The following is a 20,817-nucleotide window of genomic DNA, read 5'->3' as shown; positions in this document are numbered from 1 at the left end:
GTATTCTTATAGCACCTGTACTGTGGTGTCCTATTAGCAACAGCAGTAATCGTCGTAATACATACAAATCTATTAACCCATGATAAAGCATCGTATAAGCAAACTATCAATACAAACTTGGGAAGCACGGAGCCAACCCCTTATTACGTAGTAGGTCATCCTTCATCCACATCCATTTCCTGATACACGTCTTCGTCCACTTGCACCTTATCCCCATCTCCTTCAATCCCTTCTGGTGGAGCTTCCTCATTAGGTACGTACAACTCATAGATGACATCCCCTTCAGGACCTTCGACAACATTTTCCAACAAGTCGCCGCTTAGCACTGCGTTGCGATTTATCAGCTATGCTTTCTATATAAACGCGCAAATGGCGGTACCAGTTTCTATTTACCTTGAATGGCTCTGAGATCCGCCTCTTCTACCCCTTGCTCAGATCCAATTCCTTCGCCGAATATACCATACGCCATGCACCCCATTGCACTGACAAACATGTGTTGCAATCCGTTGAACTCTTTTATCTGACTGGTCTGCTGCAAGACCTGGACAAGGTCGATACCGATAGGCGCGTCCGAGTCAATTTGAGACGAGCAAAGGCGGTTACGTTGAGGCGTGGCATTGGGATTTACTGCCGATCCGGAAGGAAGAGTAGCCGGTGGCGACGAGGAATCAAAAGGTGGGAAGGGGAACACGAGTTGGTGTAATAATGAAAGGCTAGGGTGCAGCAGTGCCAAAGCGCTGAATAACCAATTAGCAACGTATAACTCACGGGCCTAGAAACGACTCACTCTTCAACTGGCGTACGGTACGCATGTATACCCCATATCTTTGAGCTCTCCGCCTGCAGAACCAGCACCAGGGCAGGTACCAAGATGGTTTTTGAACCCATCAAGACCACGGCATCTGTGTTTGACACTGCCATCATGCACATACCCTTGACGATCATCAAGTTCATTTTCAATATCTGGATTGGACAAGGATGAGAGGCGAAAGGTGAGTTACCTAGGAGTACACAAAATACAGCACCGGGTCACTTACTTCTTCAGATGAGGCGCTAGGATGCGGTGAAATCAAATATCGACTCAGTCTCTCTATGAGGGGAGGTTGTCCAGCCAGGCTGGGTGTGCTCTCAGTGGGACTCGTCAAGAATGCAAAGTGATTTCCATCTGCAAATTTCAGCGTCGAGAATAGCGGGGTGACGACAGTGAGGTAGGAACGAGACGACCTACGGATGGCAGCAGCGAAAAACACTTCCAAACCTCTTCTGACGGTATGACTATCAAGCGATCGGGATGTTAAGCCGAGGATGATATCTACAAGCTCACTACCTTGCCTGTAGAAGAATCAATTTCAGCCTACGAATTGCAAAACCATGGTAAACAATTTACTCACCAAATTCCTGAGCCATCACCATACCAACACATTGCCTCACACAGCCCCGCTATCCCATCGCCCAACTCTACAGCCCAAGCTGCAAACACCCTCCCTTCCATCTTCACCTCTTCACTCTCGTGCTCTTCTTCCTCCTTCTCCTCGTCTTCATTCTTCTTCCCCCCTTCTTCTTCCGTCTCCATTTTCTCTTGCCCACCTCCCCTCCGTTCCCTATTCCTCTCCGCTTTCAACCTCGTATCCATCTCTTCCAACTTGCCTTCTCTACTAAACACCTCGACAACCAGCCGCTGAGTGGCCGGGATGATGACGCTGATTTCTGAAATGTAAGTGATGATCGATGGGAATAAATGCACAAGGGACGATAAGAGGTCGTATAGGTTTGAAAGGGCTGTGATCTGGTGCGTGATTAGCCATATGCGCATTGCAAGGGGGGAAACGACTTGCTTCATAATACGAAACATCCTTCTTGTCCTCGTCTTTATCCTGCTTTCCCCGCTCGGACAGGATGGCAGATACCAACGCTTGCAGCATCCCGCCCAGACACCTCGTCACACCTTGTGCCAGCACCGCAAAGTCATCCATCTCCCCTGTCCCACACGTCTTGAGAAGCTCATAACATTGCGCGGTATATTGTGTTCCCCATGCCGGCCCGGCTGGTCTCTGATGTTGATCCTGTTGCAGATCAGGACGGCGGAGACCGGGTTGGTCAGTCATGTACAAATGATTTGGGGGATTTGGTTGCATGGGCGGGTGGTAGGTGAGGATACGGTATAGTGACGGTTCGGTGGTGTATGAGAGAAGAAGCGGTTGGTATGATGAAAGTGGGGTGTGATTGAATAACTGGTAGAGAAACTATATCCGCCAATGCAACCAAAGCGCCCAAAATCAGCATCTCCCTTATTATGAAAGAGATGGCCACATACTTCACCACGCTGATCGGTGGTCTCTTTTCCTGCATCCCCTTCCCAATCCGCATCCGGCTCTTCATCATCTATATCCATCGACGACGCCGTGGGCGAACTAGTCCTTCTCGACACTCTTGACGGAGAAGACCTAAACGGTGAACTCTGTGTCCTCTCTTTCCCTTTATTACCACCCATTCGAAGACGATGCCTTGTCGGCGCTGGCGATACACCCGCCTTGCTGCGCGGTGATCCTCTGGGAGATTTGGTGGGGGAAGTATGAGCATCGGGCACGAGCTGTGATCTTGTGGGAAGAGCTTGGGACTGAGAGCGTGAGGGTGAAGGCGGAGGTGAAGGTTGCGGCGACCGTTCATGTTCATGTTCATGCGACGTTTTCAACTTTTTTCTAGACCCCGCTCCCGAGGCAACAATCTTTGGCGTCGCTGCAAACGCATTATAAAACGCTGAGGGCGTGACCGAGGCCGGACCGGGTGTTTGCGCGAGCGACGGCGGTCGGCGGTGATTATGATTCTCGCGTGCCCCTTTTGCGAGTGGCGTCACGTCTGGATCGGCGTGGAAGGCTAGATTGGTAGAGTTCCCGCGGGCAGGGGTTGGAAGATGTCGGGGGAATTGAAAAGATGTTGATGCGCGTTGAGAAGCTTGTGGACGGGGTTTCGCGGCCGAGGTTTGGATCGCGTGATTCTGTTTTTTACCAGCCAACGTTCATTTAATCGACGTACCGTGGGGGGAGAGGGAAGACGTACGGTAAAGATTGCTTGATGTCGTACACTCTCTATCATCCGCTTGGACTGAATTTCTTTTTCCTTGACCTGTGCTTCTTTTTCAGCTACAGCTTGTTGAAGCCTTTCGAGCTCTGCTTTGAATCGATCTTTTTCCTGTTTTGTGTTTTGGTATCAGTCATTGGCTTTGGCTTGGGGGTTTGTTTCCGCACCTCTTTCTGCGCCCGACGGATAGTCTCTGCCTCTCCCTTTGCAGCCCACATCTGCGCCTGCAGCTCTTTAATCTTCTTCTCCAAATCATCCCCGCCATCTCCCGCCGTCACTTTTTGCGCGTTCGCAGTGGTGGTGGTGTTGGAGGAGGCGGTACCCGCTCGAAGCCTCGCAAGCTCCGTCTCCAACGCGATCCGTCTTTCTCTCTCCTTCTTCAACAACTCTTCTGCCTGCACGTTCCCGTATCTCTGACGTTGACCTCCCTGCGACCCTGACCCGCCGCCGCTTGAAGGGATGGGAGGTAGTCTCGCGTTGCCTTGCAAGGGCGATGGTTGATTAGCCGCGCCGAATACCTGCGAGCCGGCGTGCGAGCCGACAGAGGCAGAGCGGGATAGTTGGCGGGCGGTGTTGAATGGTTGTGATGGTGGTGGTGGGGCTGGCGCTGGAGCATGAGAGAGACGAGCGGTGATGCTGGATGTAGAATTCGAGCGCGAGAGGGTCTTGGTGCCGGCTTCAGCTCCACTGAGGGCTTGGGTGATTGCCCGTCTGCGTTCTTCCGACGCTGTACTCCTCCCATCCTCGCCCTCGCTTTTCCTTGCCGTACCACCCACACTGGAGGTCGAGCCAGATCGTCCATGCCCCAGCCCCAGTCGGGCTCCGAGAGCAAGAGATTTTGATCGCCGGTTATCTGTGACGACGGCTTCGTCCGCTGAGCCTGCGGCGAGGTCGTACCGCCCGGTACTGTCCACGACGATATCGATGGGCGGGGGCTCTTCTCCGTGCCGGCTTCTACTTCCACCCGCGGCTGCCGGGACGGGCGGCTTCCATTGCGCGCGTATGTTTGACGTTGCATTCACAGGCTGCGGCAGCGTCCTTCTCGCGCCGAGCTGCTTCGGCCTGTTGCCATAGTTGTCGGCTGCGACGGTATTCCTCGCGGGCAGCTGCGACGCCTTGGGTTGCGCCTGCGACGCCTGGAGGGCGCGTTCTTCGACTTGGACGAGGAGGTTGAGGGTCTCTGGGTCGTCGAAAAAGGCGTCGTCGTCGTCGTACGCGTCCGACATGCTAGAGTACAGGGTCAGCAATGTGGCCACAGCATGGTGAGTGTGCAGCATGGTGAGTGTGCATGGCGGTGTGCAGCATGGCGAGTCAGATATGTACGGCGTGGAGCCGGATTAGCATGTGGCTGGGATGGCGTCACGGGCCTCGGAGCCCCAGCAGTATCATCAGAGAAGCGGCGGCAGCAGACGGGGGGGAGGGCTCACCTGGCGTAGTTCTTCGCACGAGTCGTCAAGCGAGTAATTATTAATAATCTCCCACGCGACGCGTCAATAACCCGCTCTCCCGGGATAAAGTGGAAGAAATGCGAGAAACAAATCCCGCCACGTGGGCGTCCCCTCCAGACGGCAATCCGCCCCTGCTCCGTCGAGCCGTCCGCCGCACAACCCTTGTTATTCCTGCCCCTCTCCCTCCCTCTCCCTCCCCCCACCTCCCACCCCCCCCGTCTGCAGCCATGTCCTTCGCCCTCCGTGCCCGTGGCCTCCGCGCCGCCACCCGCTCCCTCGGCGCCGTGAGTCCCCCGCCCCCCGCCCCCCGCCCCCGCTGACTCCCCACAGAAGCCGCTCCGTTCCACCCTCCCCCAGGTGCGCTACGTGCAGATCGACGCCGACAAGTCCTCCCCCATGCACGACCTCCCCGCCTCCGGTTCCGAGCCTGTATGTCCCCTTGTCGCCAGGCGCACGAGATTTAGGACGGGCTTGCTGACAATTTGTTGGGGGAAAACAGTTCAAGGTCCAGCTCCACGCCGACTCGTTCCACTCTTACCGATGCGATGCCCCGCCTCCCGAGACCACCGTCACCAAGGACGAGCTGATCAACATGTACCGCACCATGGTACGTCTTTTGGGGATCGAGGAGAGCAAAGAGACGTGCCTGCATAGTCGACGGTGAACAATGGCTGACCCCTCGCAGGTCCAGATGCGACGAATGGAGCAAGCCGCCGACGCCCTTTACAAGCAAAAGCTTATCCGAGGCTTCTGCCACCTTGCCATCGGCCAGGAAGCCGTTTCCGTCGGCATGGAGACCGCCATCACCGGCCAGGACCGGGTCATCACCTCTTACCGATGCCACACTTTCGCCGTCCTCCGAGGTGGTACCATCAAGGGCGTCATTGCCGAGCTCATGGGCCGAAAGGACGGTATGTCTTTCGGTAAGGGTGGTTCTATGCACATCTTTACTCCGTCATTCTTTGGTGGTAACGGTATCGTCGGTGCCCAGGTATGTCTCCTCTTTTTTTTTTACTTTACACCTAGCTAATAATACCCAGGTCCCCGTCGGCGCCGGTGTCGCCCTTGCCCAAAAGTACAACAAGGAGAAGGCTGCTACGTTTGCGCTCTACGGTGACGGTGCCGCTAACCAAGGCCAAGTCTTTGAGGCTTTCAACATGGCCAAGCTCTGGAACCTCCCCTGTGTCTTTGTCTGTGAGAACAACAAGTACGGTATGGGTACTTCTGCCGAGCGATCTTCCATGAACACTCAGTTCTTCACCCGTGGCGACCAGATCCCCGGTCTCCAGGTAGGTCCAAGTCCACCCCGCCGGAAAACAAAAAGCTGATAGGCGGCTAGGTTAACGGTATGGACATCCTCGCTGTCCGAGAGGCCACCAAATGGGCCAGGGAATGGGCCACGTCCGGCAAGGGTCCCCTCCTCGTCGAGTTTGTCACTTACCGATACGGTGGCCACTCCATGTCCGACCCCGGAACCACCTACCGAACCCGAGAAGAAGTCCAGCAAATGCGATCTTCCCAGGACGCCATTGCCGGCTTGAAAAAGTACATTCTCGAATGGGGAGCGACCGATGAGGCGAGCTTGAAGGCGATTGATAAAGCTGCCAAGGAGGAGGTGGATGCCGCTGTCGAGGAGGCCAAGCAGAGTCCTTTCCCTGACCAGGTCGAGTTCTGGAGTGACATCTACGTACGTCCCCGAGCGCCTTTTACCGTTACCCCGAAACTGACATTTGACTATTTGTTACAGTACAAGGGTTCCGAGCCCACTCATATGCGCGGCAGGGAGAAGGAGGAGGTCCACTACTACAACAAGTCTGCTTAAATACAACTCAAAAAAGGCTTCTTATGCCATAGGCATGTATGTAGGGGAGGGAGAGAGAGAAGAGTAGTTGGTCCTTACATTGTTCTCGGGGCTTTCCTTTTTTATTTCGAGAGGGTTATGCAATTAGATTCAACGCACAGTTTTGGAGCGCGAGGTTTATCGGGTGAACAAGTACGTCCCGGACACGGATACCAGCGACAAAGAGTACATCCCCTCCCCGGCGGTGCTCGTCCCAGCATAAATTCTTCACTATAAAGTCATATTATTATTAACAGCCTATACAATCCGCTTCAGAAAAATATAGCGATACATCAAGAATAATCAAGAATAATAAGACACTACTTATACCTAAGGGTAACACTATTACCGACTTGTACTACGCGAGAGAGAGATGATGAAAATTTCGCTTGTATTGTCCATTCGTTCAAACATAATATTGGTATTTGCAGTTTAATTTGCAGTTTGAATATAAAGAAAGGGAAAAAGAGTAAAACTGATGAAAACTGATGTGACAGGTCCGTTCGTTCGACAAGAGAAAGACAAGATTGATCTTGAATTTTGAATTTTCCCTAAATACAAGTGCTTTGCGAATGGATTCTTGTGGTACGCATCTCGCTCACAACCACACATCCTTTTCCCTCCTGACGATTAATGACAAACCGCCTACTTGCAATTTTTCCTTGCTTAAAGCAGAGACTGGAGACAGTTGACGGGCACGACACCCTTCTTGTGCTCCTCGTCCTCGCAGAGTGACCAACCATCGTCGTAAACCTCGTGAAGATAGAGCTTTTGCCCGGGCGTGACAGCTAAAACAAAAGGTCATCAGTTAACTGTATATTAAATTGCCTCTTTGTACGCATTGGGGGGTGGGAAAGGGGACTTACCAAGTTCGTCCTCAAGAGAACGGACAAAGCCAACCTTGACGCTGACCCAAGTGCCAGCGGTGACGCCTCGAGGACCAGCAGCGGCGGCGGCAGCTCCTGACCCCGCCACTGCTCCGGTAGCAGCTCCTGCACCAGCTGCACCAGCTGCACCTGAAGCACCGCCAACGCCCGCCATATTCTGCTGCTGCTGCTGAGGCTGAGCTGGGAACGAGCCCCGGGCTTGAGCAGGAGGTTGGGCTGGAGGAAGACCAGGGACCAACGATACGGGTTGGAAACTGTTACGGTAAGAGTATTGCGGGTTATGTCGCTCCGCGTAAGACAAGGGCTCTGTCCTTTCCGCAGCAGGGGGCGCAACGGCAAAGTCATTGGTCGCGTATGAAACGTGCTGGGGGCCGTTGTTTGCTTCGGCCATGGCGAACGATTCAGAAGGAGGGTCGTACTAGGCAGAAATCAAGATGATGAGAACGTTTTACAGAGGATGAGACACTGACAAAGACTTACGCGTGGCTTTTCGTAAGCCTCAGTGTTCTCCATACCGGCAGAGGTACCCCAATCGAATACAGAACTCCTCCTCTTTGCTCGCTCCGCTCGAGACTTCCTCCTGATACCCGCAGTGATCAATAAAGCAATCAAGACGATGCCCGCAATACTGCCAATGACGATACCAGCGATCTATAACAATTGTCAATATACCGCGCGTGATCAAACGAGTTGTATACTCACGGCACCACCGCTCAAGCTGGAGCTGCTTTGATTGCCATTGGCATTGGCAGCAGCGACGGTCGAACTTGCTGTAGCGCTAGAGCTGGTCGAGCTAGCAGTGGTGCTGGGTACAATGCTTGAAGTTGCAGATGATGAAGTAAGAGTCGATGAATGAGTGGACGAATGCGTCGATGTGTTCCTGGTTCTGGTTAACCTGGAAGAAGTGGTGCTTGTCGCAGACCTTGAGCTTGTCGTAGAAGAACTAGTAGACGTGATGATGCGGCTAGATGTCCTTGCAGAGCTGCTAGAGGATGAAGAGGAGGAAGATGTACGGCCTATAATATATTAACATTTAAACCTCGGTTTGCAGTGTTTTAACACCCACTGCTAGTGACGGGAGTGGCTCGATTCTGAGTGGCAGAAGAAGTCGTGCTTGTCGTCCTTGCACTGGAAGACAGGGTAGACGTAGCTACTCGAGTGCTAGAGGACGTTACCGACGATGTAGTGCTCGTACGTTCACGGTCCGCCATGGTATCTGAATCGTCGATAGTATCGGCGTCGGCGCCAACGTCTGATCCGCCAAAAACATCGTCCAATATTCCAGACATCGGGGAAGAAATGCGAGCCAAAAAGTGCAAAAAGAATCGGGATGGTCGCGAGTGGGAAAAGTGACAGGTGGGAAGAGAACATGCGATCAGCAACCACTAACACCTATGCATCGCATCCCGTGGACGCTTCGCTAATTAGACAAACTTACCTCAAGGAGCCGATTGAGGATAAAGGATGTCTTTTCAAGAGACAGAGAACGGCTCAAAGGACCGTCAAAAGTGTGGTATGATATGCGTAGGCGGTGCTAACCACGTAGCTTTTTTGCAGCCGAACGGATGGGAAAAGCCGGAGAGCGAAGAGAAAGCCGATGGTACAGGGGATAATAAGACAAGAAGCAAGCAAGGAAGGGCGGAGGCGCTTGTAAGGATGTGAGGACGAAGGACGAGGATGGGAGATGCAGAGATGCCCCTGATAAGATGGACTGGTGACGAGAAACAAGAACGAAAAACGAGAAACAGCCTTTTCAGCCACTGACTCAGGGATCCCGCGGAGAAACACCTCGGATTCTTTCCTGCTTTTCTTAGGGCTCCTTCCGCCTCCCTGAGGTCCATTATTACGTATGCATTTTCCCCACGGCCAGCGACCGCCACGGCCTTGCCCCGTACACGTCACGACTTTTAAGGATCTTTCCAAACCACACGTTTCCTTGATAGACAGCGGCAGAAGTTTCGAACACTGATGACTGGTGGATCATGGCCGTCTCTTGAGCAGAGCGCATACAGTTGTGTGAAGACTGATGGTTGGCAAAAGAGGTGAACGGCGAACGGTGCCTGGGAAAGCTTAAAAAAGAGACCTGGCACAGGTCGCTGCAGCATATCTGACGCCCCTAACCACTCTGCGCTGTGCATGGCGCATCGCTTATGGCGTCCCGCAAATAAAAGAAGATTAATGAGCAGTGCTACGGCACCATTGCATGCTCCCTACTGTCTGCAATGTAGTGAGTCTCACCGCCATCCAACCCATCCAGCCCACCGTGGTCTCCTCCCATCCCAATCCCCCATAGCATCCTCGCCCAATCGAACGATCGTCCATGGACCACTCGCATCTTGCAACCAGCTGTCCAGAAACGTGCTCATCTATAACAAGAAATTAGATTAAAAAAGGAGGGAGAAAGATCAAGAAGTCAGAATATTCCTTGTATATTTTTATTTATGTGCGTGAAATGGGATGGACTCACAACGTCCGCACTGCGTAACTCTACCACCACCCAGACCATCGTCCGCCCACCGACTGGGCAATATCGAGCAAAGGTATCGATAAGAGGGATTACTAGCGCTTCATTGTAGATACAATCCACCGCAAGCACAAGATCGTACTCTTCATGGTTCCTTTGCGGCTCAGGTCGAGAGTTTCGTTTCTTGCCATCCTCAGACACTTGCGCCCAATCAATTTCTTCCAGTTTTACTGACTTTTGAAGAGAACCGAGAGTGTTGGCTTTACTATCGCCAACGGTCAAACCGTTCAGCTCGATATTCCGCTGAACGAGTTTGAGGTTCTCCAACCTATCGGATGCGGTGTATTGTCCGCATATCCTGCTCAATAGAACGGCTAGCAGACCTGTACCGCATCCAAGCTCTAGTATACGGCTCGACTTTAGCAATGATGGGTCCAATAGAGGGGTAGTGTCGGTGGAAGGGTGGTAATATTGAGATAGGATGTGACGAGCCAAATAGAGCGAGCTTCGCCAGAGAACACTACCTTCATTTGGTAGATCCATAGTCAATTAAAAGGCCTACAGTTCTGAAAGTAACTCACCTGTATCACCTTTACGCCCCTTCAAAGCTGTCAGATCCTGCTGTAACCGGACTTCAACACTTTGCACCCCTTTATTTTCCTCAACCCCCTTCTTCTTCCCCCTCCTCCCTCTCGACCTCGCATCTTTCCGCTGATGATAAGACTCTACCTCTTCTACTGCTTTTGTTGAAACAGTTATAAGATTGAGTTGCAGTTCAAGAACAGATCGGGTCAAGTCGAGATATCCGAGTCCTTCAGAGCTTTTACCGATGTCTTGTTTATCCGTGTTGTCGGACATGGTTGCGAGGCACATGTAAATTTCCATCACCTTACAAATCCAAGTATTTTGATCAGTACCAGATCTGCTCTGCCCAATATCACGGAGAAACTCACGTCCTCATCTGCATCTGTGACGAGGGCAGAGTCAGTGGGAAAGTGGAAGAGTCCATTGGGACACTTGGGGACTTTCGGACTTGGGGAACGTGAAGGGGAGGTCATCCTGTTCAAATACTATTCCAGTGTGGTCATGGTGACGTTGGTTGCCGAGAAGAGAGTCCGAGATGGCGAAGAAATGAAAATCATCGAAAAATCATATCTGCAAAATGTTTTGTCGTTATCAAGTTACGACGGAATTTCAGGCACCAGGCAACATTCGAAGCACTGGTTGTCGGTTTCTGCGCCTGTTGTAATACATGAGTTTTATATATCACGGACAGCTGTGAAAAGAACATATTCTCCCTCTTTCAAGCCATACCATGCTTCCGCCACCATCATCCAGACAGAGCAGCTACGTCTATTCTACCCACGCTCGGCGGGGATCATCACCGTCAGCGCCCAAGCGCATAGCTTCTTTCCGGTCAGTAGCAGAGAATGCTCTCGGGCTAGAACCAGAGGACGATGATGAAGAAGAAGAGCTGAGAGCTGAGTTGGGTGTGGATGATGAAGTTGCTTTGGCGGAAGAGCAGAGGGAAAGGGGTTTAGAGGAGACGCTAGAGACTCTGGGGTTTGGTACGTTTTAAGTCGTTTGAGGAGAGTGTTGTAATTGACCTGTCGCAGGTGCTTATCACTGGAGACTACTTGTGAGAGACCTCATCTACCAGGAAGTTGAAATACTAAATTGATTGTAGGCTCTATGCGGGTTCGGCTGGATGAGTGACAACTCGGCATTGCAATGCATTGGTACAATAGATTACCGCCGGTCGTCCAAGAGCTCATAAACGTGTGATCTAGCTGTGATATTGCCAAGAGTACAAGTACATTTCAATCTCTCATCGAAAGTAGTCGGGCTTTTATCGGCGTCAACAATGGCCGGAGTAAGTTCTTCCCTGGACAGCCATAGATAATGGGATTAGCTGATGTTGCTGAACTTGCAGATGATGATTGGTGCTGTCGGCTGGGGAGTTGTGTCTGATCTACTAGGTCGAACAATGCCTTTCAATGCTACTTTGTTTCTCACAGGTGTCTTCGGTATTGGCGCGAGCTTCAGTCCAAGTTTTTCGATACTATGTTGTTGGATGTTCTGTCTCGGTAGCGCAGTAGGGTAAAGGATTTCTATATTCAGACTGGCCGAGCTCACACACTTCTCGTAGTGGCTCTATGCCAACAGACGGCACGCTGTTCCTTGAAAATCTACCACATAGTAAACAGTATCTCCTCACTTTACTTTCCGTCTTCTTCTCCTTTGGCGCTGTGCTTTCTTCCGTGATCAGTCTCGTTTTCTTGCCCGGTGCAAGCTGTGGAACTTATGATGGCTGCGATATCGACAAACACGAGAATGATGGATGGCGAAGAGTGCTATTTGTTTTAGGGCTTTTTGTGAGTTTATCAGAATATCACACTTTGCCTGGCGACGGCGCTGACATTGATTGTAAGAATCTCGTATGTGCTCTCGCCCGATGGTTTCTTTTCAAGCTTCAAGAATCTCCTCGATACCTCGTCTCAAATGGGCGGGAACGAGAGGCTATTCTCGCCTTACAAACCATTGCCGATTTCAACGACCACACAATCAACATTCAGCGTGCGGACGTACAGAGTCGAGAGTGCTCGGCAATTGAACCTAGTACGAGGCGCAGCTCATTTGCTTCCCCGTCCAGAGACGAAGAGGGCATTTCTTACGGAGGTGTGGAGAGTGATACTGAGAGAAAAATGAAGAATCAGCCTGTGCGAAGCGGATCATCGTTCTATAAAGAAGACGAGGATGACATGTTTGAACGATCATTCATTCCCACTGAGGGACAGATCGAAGAAGAAAGGGAAGGGCTGATGGAGGGCGAGTCGGTGGATAACGATGAAGTTGACGCCGATATGAGCAGTAGATCAAATGATCGGTTCAAGGCTCAAATCGATGGATGGAAAAAAGCACCTGTAGTCTGGTGGAAAAGCTGGATAGCTCAGATGGCGAAGTTATTCGTACCCCAATGGAGAAGGACAGTCATCTTGATGTGGATTATCTGGGGTTCAATGTCGTACGGTAAGTAACTCTGAACCGTAATAGTCCCTTTTTTGCTAAGTGCATACTCACACAGCGTACACCATGTTCAATGTGTGGCTGCCGGCTGTCTTGGAAAGTCGGGCGAAGGGCCACGGCGATGCAGCTATCAAAGAAGCGCTCGGTGACTTTGTTCTCTACTCTCGTAAGCTTTGTATCAGCGTACTACGCATATTGCGACGCTGATCCAGATGATCAACAGTGGCCGGATGTCCGGGTTCAGTTGTAAGTGTATGACCCAGGCTTACAGCGCTGGCGAAGCTGACTTCTTTCTCGGAGGTCGGTGCGTGGATGGTTCAAACTCGACTAGGCCGCCGGAAATCCCTAGCTATATGTACACTCTGCACCGGTCTCTCGACTTTTGCATTCATCCGCGTAGAACAAAAATGGGCTGTGGTCGTAAGCTCGATGGTCATTTCTGCCGCGGCTACTGCGATGTATGCTGTCCTTTGTGAGTTGAGAAGGGTGTTTCGCATAAAACATCGACTGATGCAGGCGGAACGTAGATGGTATGACGCCGGAAACTTTTGGGACTTCTATAAGAGGAACAGCATGCGGCACATCAGCAGCTCTTAGTCGACTGTATGTCCTTGCATTCTCTTGCTCCAGATGAGAATTACTGATACGCCTCATGTAGCACTGGCGTCATCGCCCCAGTTTCAGCAGGATTCCTCTTAACGATAACCCCTTCCCTCCCAGTGTTCACCTCTGCAGCGGTATTCTGCATGACTGCGGCTTGTAGTATGGCGTTACCGTTCGAAAGGGTTGGGGGTACGGGGAGAGGAAGCAGGATGATGCATTGACTCCGATCCTCGATTTCCACTCTTGATTGGTAGCCTCGGAACAAGGAGCTCGCTTGAATATCGGGAGATGCGGCATCGGTTATTCTGTAGCATACGTAGAGTGGCAAAGTGTAGAGAAGTAATACACCTGCTTTGCATTACGTACATGTAATTTTCAAGAGACGTGTGACTCTCATCAACCTGGAACATTTTTTTGTATTATCGCAGGAATTCATTAATCGCTTCAAATAGATGGGTGGAGCACAATATTCGAATAATGAAGTTTTTCTGAGGTGTTCAACCAACACAGCCAACACCATCATATAGTATCGTATGTCCTTTGGAGCAGCATTTACTATACGACGCGGACGGTATGACGAAGTATGTGACAAGCATTTGGACTCACGGGTTCACGAAGTAAGGCTATTGTCATCCTATCATAAGGCCCTTGATATACTGCTGGTACTGCCAGGTGACTGATGAATCACCTACTACATACCGGGGTTACTCATCGGTTGTCGTCTCATTTCTTCTTCGGGTGTTTGGCACGTGACAAGAATCTAGACGGATAAGAAGTAAGACCGAAGCGAACTTCCCCACTAGGTGCAGCCAATTTATAGCCTGTAATAACCAGCCTCGTGGCCCTTCTTCATGTCATGACATCCTCCCTACGTACCGAGCATAAATAAAGCAAGAAATTTGGTTGTCAGCCCAATTAAGCATGAATCGACGATGGGTAAAAAATAATGATTGACCGCCCATGGCATGCCAACCGCATCCTCACAAGATCCCTGAGTGCATGAACGAAGGACTGTGGAAAGCGCGTACTACTGCTACAAGCGATACTTTTATAGACTATTTTACGATAAATTCGAGTCTTTTAGACGTTTATTATTACGGCGGTCGCGTGGGTACTTTATTAGCTGTCGTTGTAGCAATGAAGCCGATTAACAGTCATCGTCCCGCGATTGCCCGTATCAGATGACAGATGACGGCTAGCAATTACTTCTGCTGTGCGGCGTACTCCCCATTTTTTGGGGTATACGACAGCTCGGGTCGCGGACTATCCCAGCACTCCACACTACTGTTCATGTGCGTAGTTATTACACTCTTCTGACTAATCGATGACGATCACTTTCAGGTGTGCTGATGGATCATCTTCTTACGTCTTATGCATTCCTCATCAGAGGGCCCTATAATAAAAAGCTGAGGTGCGACCCTAGCAAGTTACCAAAAGGAGCTAGCCTTTCTTGGAAAGAATCCTTTTGTGGCTTTCGTTGATCACCTCATGTTATCTGCTAGCAACACACGCCACTCGACAAGTAGCCCTCTATTGATAGCTTCTTAATTAACACATGAGCACAAATGCACTATATATATAACGAAACCGCAATCTGCAGAAGTACGTAGTAGTCATGTCCTCATAGTGCTACCGGCACAGTTGTCCACTTGTTCTCCGCAGCAGTTGTTGTTGGCCAGTGTCTAGCCGCCTTACTTTTGTTTCCTTGAATTATGGCGGCTTACGATCAAATAAAGCAGGCGGCCCAAATGACACCGTTCATTTTCACTCTCATAATATAGAATGTATTCATAGTAGGTGCAACGTTGAAATAGTGCCGTGGCTGCCGTCAATAGCCGGAAGAACTGCAAGCAGATAATATTTAGGCGTCGTTGACAAGTGTCGCACTGAGATATTTTGGTTATGCTTGAGAAGCAGAAGTAGAAAATTTAATGTAGGGGGGATATCCAGATAAGAATGAATATGTAGAACGATCGGCGTTTGGACTGAAAAAAGAGAAGAATTGGAGGGCAAAGTAGTCATGAGTCAACTTACTAGTTGACGAAAAAAGGATCTCCCAAAATATTGAAAGTTTTTTTTCGCCATGATCATAATAACAGCCACCACCTGGGGGGGGGGCATCCATATAATAAACCATCTCCCGCATATCTCCATTCTCTTTGGCCGCCTCAGTACAAGTAGAACGTACACCGATAAACAGCCAACAAATCGTCCATGTCTTATTGTTTTTCCTAACAATCAACCTTCAGGACATCCCACCACTTTGTCTCTCATGAAGTTTCAAACGCTCCAGGCGAGACGGAAGTCGCTATAATTTATGTTTTAAGTACGTTGAACAGATGCATGAGGCTTACCTAGCTAGGTAACGAGATAATTGTCAGTCAGTGAAAATGGACAAGGGGGATGAAATGGTAAAAGAAAGTGGTGGGGATTGATGGTGTCCATTTATGGGCGCTCGGATGGTGGGCTGTCTTGAATTGTATCACGATGATGAATAATACAGCGCAGCTCCATCGAGGAAAGGATCTTCAAAGCTCACACACAATTTTAACATATGAACGCCACAGTCACGCAGAGTCATCAAACGGATTGGTTGTTTGAACCTTGTTGAGACGCATCAAATTTGAACTTCCTATGTTCTTTCAGTTCGGGGAAACCGATTTACAGGTAAGAGCAGCTCGACCCGGCTGCTATCCACGGACACAATTTTCATTACGCCATTTTAAACATCTAACAATACACCTGATACTTCAGATCTATATAATTCAAAACCTTTCTTCAACAAAAAGCAAATGAATCGCGAGGGTAAAAAGCAAGGGGTAAGGAACAAAGATAACAAGCTTCAGCATTCAACGTTTACTCGCATTAATCACGCAGATGAAGAAGGCGCAAGTGGCGTGCCTGAGTGATGATAAATGAAATGAAAGTCGCGATCCATGGATCGCGTCTGCCAATCTGGCAACTCTTGGTGGCAAATTTGACAGGAAGGCTATGAAGATGACAGGGCCGGGGATCAATAATCGGGGGCTGCTGCTATTCTTTCTGCGAAGTCTGGAGGCATTTTGGACGTATAAGAGAAGATCTATCGGTGGCGAGATAGTCCATAGAATTTTCCCCCTAAAACTGAATTTCCAGACTAGATTATTAGACCCCGCCGTTATCATGAAATGGTATTATCCTCTTCTTCGGACCGCAAAGTTATCACAACCCTCTCATCTGGATGGAACTCTAAATCCTGCTGTCCGTGCATCGTGCCTGCTGGTTGATGTATACTTTGCCTTTTCCCCTCTCGCCTCTTTTACGGTGCATTGCGTCAATCTACAAATTCGTAAATCCATAATCCACAATTAAGGCATAAGGAACAGTGCAGTAATAACGCATAGAGCAGAACATCGGGAATCCTAGTAGGAGGGAGGCCATGATGAAAGGTTTATTATCTCACTTGCTGTTAAAAGGAAAAAAAGTCACTAGAGAATGAAGGAAAAACGATCAGATCATTTCTATATAGAAGCGAAGAAGAAGAATCGAAGGAACCAAATAACCCTCGACTGTGTTGAATCTTATTATTAAGTATCTGAAGTTTTGTGGAACCGCAAACAACGATAATGAAAATCGAAGATATCGAAGATACCATTAAAATAATGGAATGGACGCATCAGAAATCAGTAAGTAAACAATAGCCACAGGACTATAGAGAAGCAGGAATGACGAACTGTTAAAGAGATCGAAGCAAGACCTTTTGAATATGAGGAACGAGGAACACGCAAGATAGGCTTGACGGATACGGAAAAGGAATCACGTGAACGACGGAAGTTGAGAAAATGACACTTGACTAATAAAACGTAAATTTAAATAGTAAGTTTGTAAGTGACCTCCATATACACAGGCAGCCCGCGCAGAGAAGTAATGGAAAGATTTGAAATTGAGCAAGTGGGCAAAATGCATTTGAACCTGCAAGTCGCAAGCCGCGAGCTGACTATAAATAAGACCCTGTTAATGCACGTAATTCCGCTGTTTATTAGCCTGCAATAAGGCCTCAAACCTCGCGCATTCTGCAGTCTGCTTTTCCCGTGCTGGCGTGGCCTTGGGATCTTAAAACCTGGACTAAAGACCCTGAATCTAATCATTGAGTCCCGGTCCCTAGAGAATCCTGAAAACGTAGACAGGGTTAACCAGAGAAACCAAAAACGTACCTGACAGACCTTCCTTGACCGTCATCCGTCATTTGCTTTCCACGTTTGCTCTACTCCTGCGCTTCTCATTTGACGTCGTCGACGACAGAGGGGTTATGGAGGATGGAAGGCTTCCGTTCACGTTACCTTTTACGTTACGGTAGTTCGCATTCCGTACGTTTGGAAAGTCTGGCTATCTCTTGATGAATTCTTGGAGCCTCAAGGCAGCCAAGACTAATTGGAAATCAGAACTAAGTCGAAGCCAGCGAAGTGCGACTTGCCCACTCTTTTTAGTGGGGTGCGCTCGCTGTTGTCGCTCTTCGCCGTCGCTTTTGCTAATATAGAGGATTTTTTTTTGGCGTTTTCGTCCCCTCCGACGTTCCGCCCTTGAGTCCCGTTTGTACCTTGATATGACTTACCCTGAATTCTGCAATCTGCAACCTGCAACCTTCAGTAGTCGAAAAGCATAAGATCCCTGCTCCCCTAAATAAGTAGAAGATGCCTGTTGCTCCTGTTTCCTGTTTTCTTTCTTCTCATCCTATCACTACTTTGACAACTCAGTTTCCCCTGTCAGCCCAGGTCTTGAAGGCGTTGACAGCTCTCGACGTCCCCCTCCATCACCCATCAACATCTCAACACTTTTCTTGGCCCATTCATAAACACCAAGACCATCCGGCGTGCTTGTCGCTGTGTATATCCTGCACTATTATCAGTCTATTTCCCTCTCTCTACGTCTCCCCTTCTTCATAGGCGTCAACGGCTCTTCCAACGGCTACAACTAGTACGACGTCTCAAGCCGCCCTTTCCTCGTCTGCTTCGCCATGTCAACTTCCGCCAACCCTTTACACGTTGCTGGTGGATCACCGCAGTTCATTGATGGTGGCTATATCGAGCTCGTTGCTGTTATCGGCACTGGCGCCTATGGTGTCGTCTATCTCGCCGTTGACTCAAGATATCCGCAGCCTGTGTACCGAGCGATCAAATGCATGCGAAGAAGCGGTCTTGATGAGCGTCAAAAGCACTTTCAACGGCGAGAAATGGGTCTTCATCGTCTCGCATCAGGGCATCCCAGCATCATCACGATGGACAGAATATTTGAAGAGGGTGATTATATTTATGTTGTCATGGACTACGGAGATGAAGGAGACCTTTTCTCTATGATCACAGACAAGAAAAGAGTGAGTGGGCTTTTCTACCATGGTTTGTAGTCATGACTAATGGCCGCCATAGTATGTCGGTGACAATGAACTCATCCGCAGTGTCTTCCTACAACTTCTTGATGGAGTTACCTGGATGCACTCTCTTGGTATCAGTCACCGTGACATTAAGCCCGAGAACATTGTATGCTCTCAGGACGGTACCCGAGTACGCATCTGTGACTTCGGTTTGGCGACATCAGAGGAGCGCTCGAGCGAGTTTGGTTGTGGTTCGACTTTTTACATTGCACCTGGTAAGTCTTTCCTTCCTATTAATCTATTTTGAACGGCATGCTCATTTTGCTTTAGAATGTCTTGGAGACTGGTTCCCCGAAAACAAGACGTATCCTACTCGTTCCGGCGATATTTGGTCCCTCGGTGTCATTCTCGTTAACCTTGTCTGCGGGCGCAACCCCTGGCGAATTGCCTCTCCTTCCGACGAATCGTTCAACTCTTACCTGGCTGACCCCCATTTCCTCCGTAAAATCCTTCCTGTCTCCGACGAGTGTCTCTACATCCTCACCCAAATATTCACGGTGCACCCTGAAGAGCGCATTACTCTTCCTGTCCTGCGTCAGCTCATCTCAAAGGTTGAGACCTTCAGCATGACAGTGGACGAGCTTCGTCATGCCCACATTTCCGCCCAGCAGAAGATTGCCGCAACTCAGCCTCCCGTTTTGCTGTCACTTCCAAAAGAAGACGACAGCTGGTCAGAGCAAGAAGAGCTCTTTGCGTACGATGATGACATGGAGACTCCATCGTTGCGAAGCGATACTGATTCACCACGATACCCTCTTTGTCTTTCCCCTACTACCTCATCCAACGGCGAATCATTACCACCGACGCCCAACCTCATCCCCGACGAATGTATCGCATTCGCTCATCAGCCGCAATCTCCTCAGTTCTGGGAATACGTTCCCAAAGTGACCTTCGAATATGACAACCAACGTTCAACCGATGTTCATATCAAAGGCTCTTCTTTGTTTACCTACAATTCTACACCGACCACATATGCTCAATAACAACTGGCGACTTTACATTGTCTTTCTCAACTCCTTGATTCTTCTTCATCATGCTTCATTTTAGCACGCATTTTTTGGGTTTATCAAGCATGGCATATCCAGCATACACACGGCAATAATATAGTTCTGACATCTTGTTGATATTTTTAACGTTAGTAACGACCTGTTGATGACAATTGTTCATTAGTTCCTCTTTGGTATAGACCTGGGTAGGATGTAATATTATATGTATCGTTGTTTAATCCCTATTTTAAAGTGATACTTATCATGTGCCTTGAATGCGATATCTGCAAGTTGCCGGTCCACACTCGGAGGCTATCAGCAGCGGTTTAGGCCAAGCAAATGCTGCAGCATTACATTGCCAAGGGCCAAGGTCGGACAAGACATTTCACATTCAAATCTCTTTCGAGGATCCAGGCTCCAGGTGAGGTGTTGACGGAAGCGCGCGTAAGTACCAAATCTATTACTCTTATAATTAAGGCTGGAACGACGGAACGGAACAAACAAGCAAACAGCATCAAACAAACAAGACGCGCTAACGACCGTCTAAATCCTCCTGACTCCTGAAGCTCAGGGTTTAAATTCTTAACTTTTTTTAGACCCAAACAAAAAAAGCTGGGCTCCCTTTGACTTTGCTGACGTACATGGCTGGCACTCCGGAAGCTTAAAATCATCGATTTGCTGAATGAATTCTGGAACGGGGGTTCGGAAAATTAACTCGATAAGATTCGCTCATGTTGCTTCTGGGCCCTTGCTGTTCCGGCCCTTTGGTCGATTTCTCGTTGGTCGTCCGCCAATGACTCCCCCTGCTCATGTCGAATGTTGTTGCGTCAAGGCAACAACGGTACTTCCACCGATACCCCATTTCTGAGTTCTCAGACTGCATGCCCGTCATGTTAAGGGCCTGAGTTGAAGTGTGGCGAATGACGATACGGTCGAGGAGTTGAGACGTTTATTGCTTCGCTGTTTCCGGCATGAGGGTACGTACGCGTCATGCAAGATTGCGAGCAATCGTAGGCGTTGATATTTATCTGCTATGTCTTCCCTTGTTGATTGTTTGTTGACCTTGTCCTTATTGTT

At 49.5% G+C, this 20,817-nt stretch overlaps 6 protein-coding genes across 6 annotated transcripts; 3 read left to right on the top strand and 3 right to left on the bottom strand.

Moving 5' to 3' along the window:
* Nucleotides 1-155: 155 nt before the first annotated feature.
* Nucleotides 156-4,304, bottom strand: CNBF0460 (hypothetical protein; the record flags this gene model as incomplete). Its single annotated transcript, XM_769788.1, has 9 exons — nucleotides 156-325; nucleotides 394-737; nucleotides 788-963; nucleotides 1,038-1,332; nucleotides 1,392-1,786; nucleotides 1,836-2,231; nucleotides 2,315-2,995; nucleotides 3,058-3,189; nucleotides 3,246-4,304. The coding sequence occupies 9 exons, from the start codon at nucleotides 4,302-4,304 to the stop codon at nucleotides 156-158; spliced, it is 3,648 nt and encodes a 1,215-aa protein (XP_774881.1).
* A 449-nt stretch (nucleotides 4,305-4,753) lies between these two features.
* On the top strand, nucleotides 4,754-6,348 carry CNBF0450 (hypothetical protein; the record flags this gene model as incomplete). Its single annotated transcript, XM_769787.1, has 7 exons — nucleotides 4,754-4,810; nucleotides 4,857-4,955; nucleotides 5,026-5,133; nucleotides 5,212-5,517; nucleotides 5,567-5,815; nucleotides 5,866-6,213; nucleotides 6,274-6,348. The coding sequence occupies 7 exons, from the start codon at nucleotides 4,754-4,756 to the stop codon at nucleotides 6,346-6,348; spliced, it is 1,242 nt and encodes a 413-aa protein (XP_774880.1).
* A 684-nt stretch (nucleotides 6,349-7,032) lies between these two features.
* CNBF0440 (hypothetical protein) lies at nucleotides 7,033-8,464 on the bottom strand (the record flags this gene model as incomplete). The annotated part of the gene is made up of 5 exons (XM_769786.1): nucleotides 7,033-7,154; nucleotides 7,233-7,671; nucleotides 7,734-7,904; nucleotides 7,956-8,269; nucleotides 8,320-8,464. The coding sequence occupies 5 exons, from the start codon at nucleotides 8,462-8,464 to the stop codon at nucleotides 7,033-7,035; spliced, it is 1,191 nt and encodes a 396-aa protein (XP_774879.1).
* A 1,023-nt stretch (nucleotides 8,465-9,487) lies between these two features.
* On the bottom strand, nucleotides 9,488-10,726 carry CNBF0430 (hypothetical protein; the record flags this gene model as incomplete). The annotated part of the gene is made up of 4 exons (XM_769785.1): nucleotides 9,488-9,619; nucleotides 9,721-10,241; nucleotides 10,299-10,639; nucleotides 10,671-10,726. The coding sequence occupies 4 exons, from the start codon at nucleotides 10,724-10,726 to the stop codon at nucleotides 9,488-9,490; spliced, it is 1,050 nt and encodes a 349-aa protein (XP_774878.1).
* A 306-nt stretch (nucleotides 10,727-11,032) lies between these two features.
* On the top strand, nucleotides 11,033-13,568 carry CNBF0420 (hypothetical protein; the record flags this gene model as incomplete). Its single annotated transcript, XM_769784.1, has 12 exons — nucleotides 11,033-11,285; nucleotides 11,334-11,356; nucleotides 11,405-11,456; nucleotides 11,508-11,590; nucleotides 11,651-11,817; nucleotides 11,867-12,092; nucleotides 12,150-12,747; nucleotides 12,803-12,910; nucleotides 12,968-12,990; nucleotides 13,045-13,216; nucleotides 13,272-13,347; nucleotides 13,403-13,568. The coding sequence occupies 12 exons, from the start codon at nucleotides 11,033-11,035 to the stop codon at nucleotides 13,566-13,568; spliced, it is 1,947 nt and encodes a 648-aa protein (XP_774877.1).
* A 4,772-nt stretch (nucleotides 13,569-18,340) lies between these two features.
* On the top strand, nucleotides 18,341-19,737 carry CNBF0410 (hypothetical protein; the record flags this gene model as incomplete). Its single annotated transcript, XM_769783.1, has 3 exons — nucleotides 18,341-18,697; nucleotides 18,750-18,969; nucleotides 19,025-19,737. The coding sequence occupies 3 exons, from the start codon at nucleotides 18,341-18,343 to the stop codon at nucleotides 19,735-19,737; spliced, it is 1,290 nt and encodes a 429-aa protein (XP_774876.1).
* Nucleotides 19,738-20,817: the final 1,080 nt, after the last annotated feature.

The sequence above is a fragment of the Cryptococcus neoformans genome, chromosome 6 (genome assembly GCF_000149385.1).
Source record: "Cryptococcus neoformans var. neoformans B-3501A chromosome 6, whole genome shotgun sequence".
Classification (NCBI taxonomy): Eukaryota; Fungi; Basidiomycota; class Tremellomycetes; order Tremellales; family Cryptococcaceae; genus Cryptococcus; species Cryptococcus deneoformans.
Note: the sequence above shows the minus strand (reverse complement) of the source record. Positions and strands in the feature narration are given on the sequence as shown.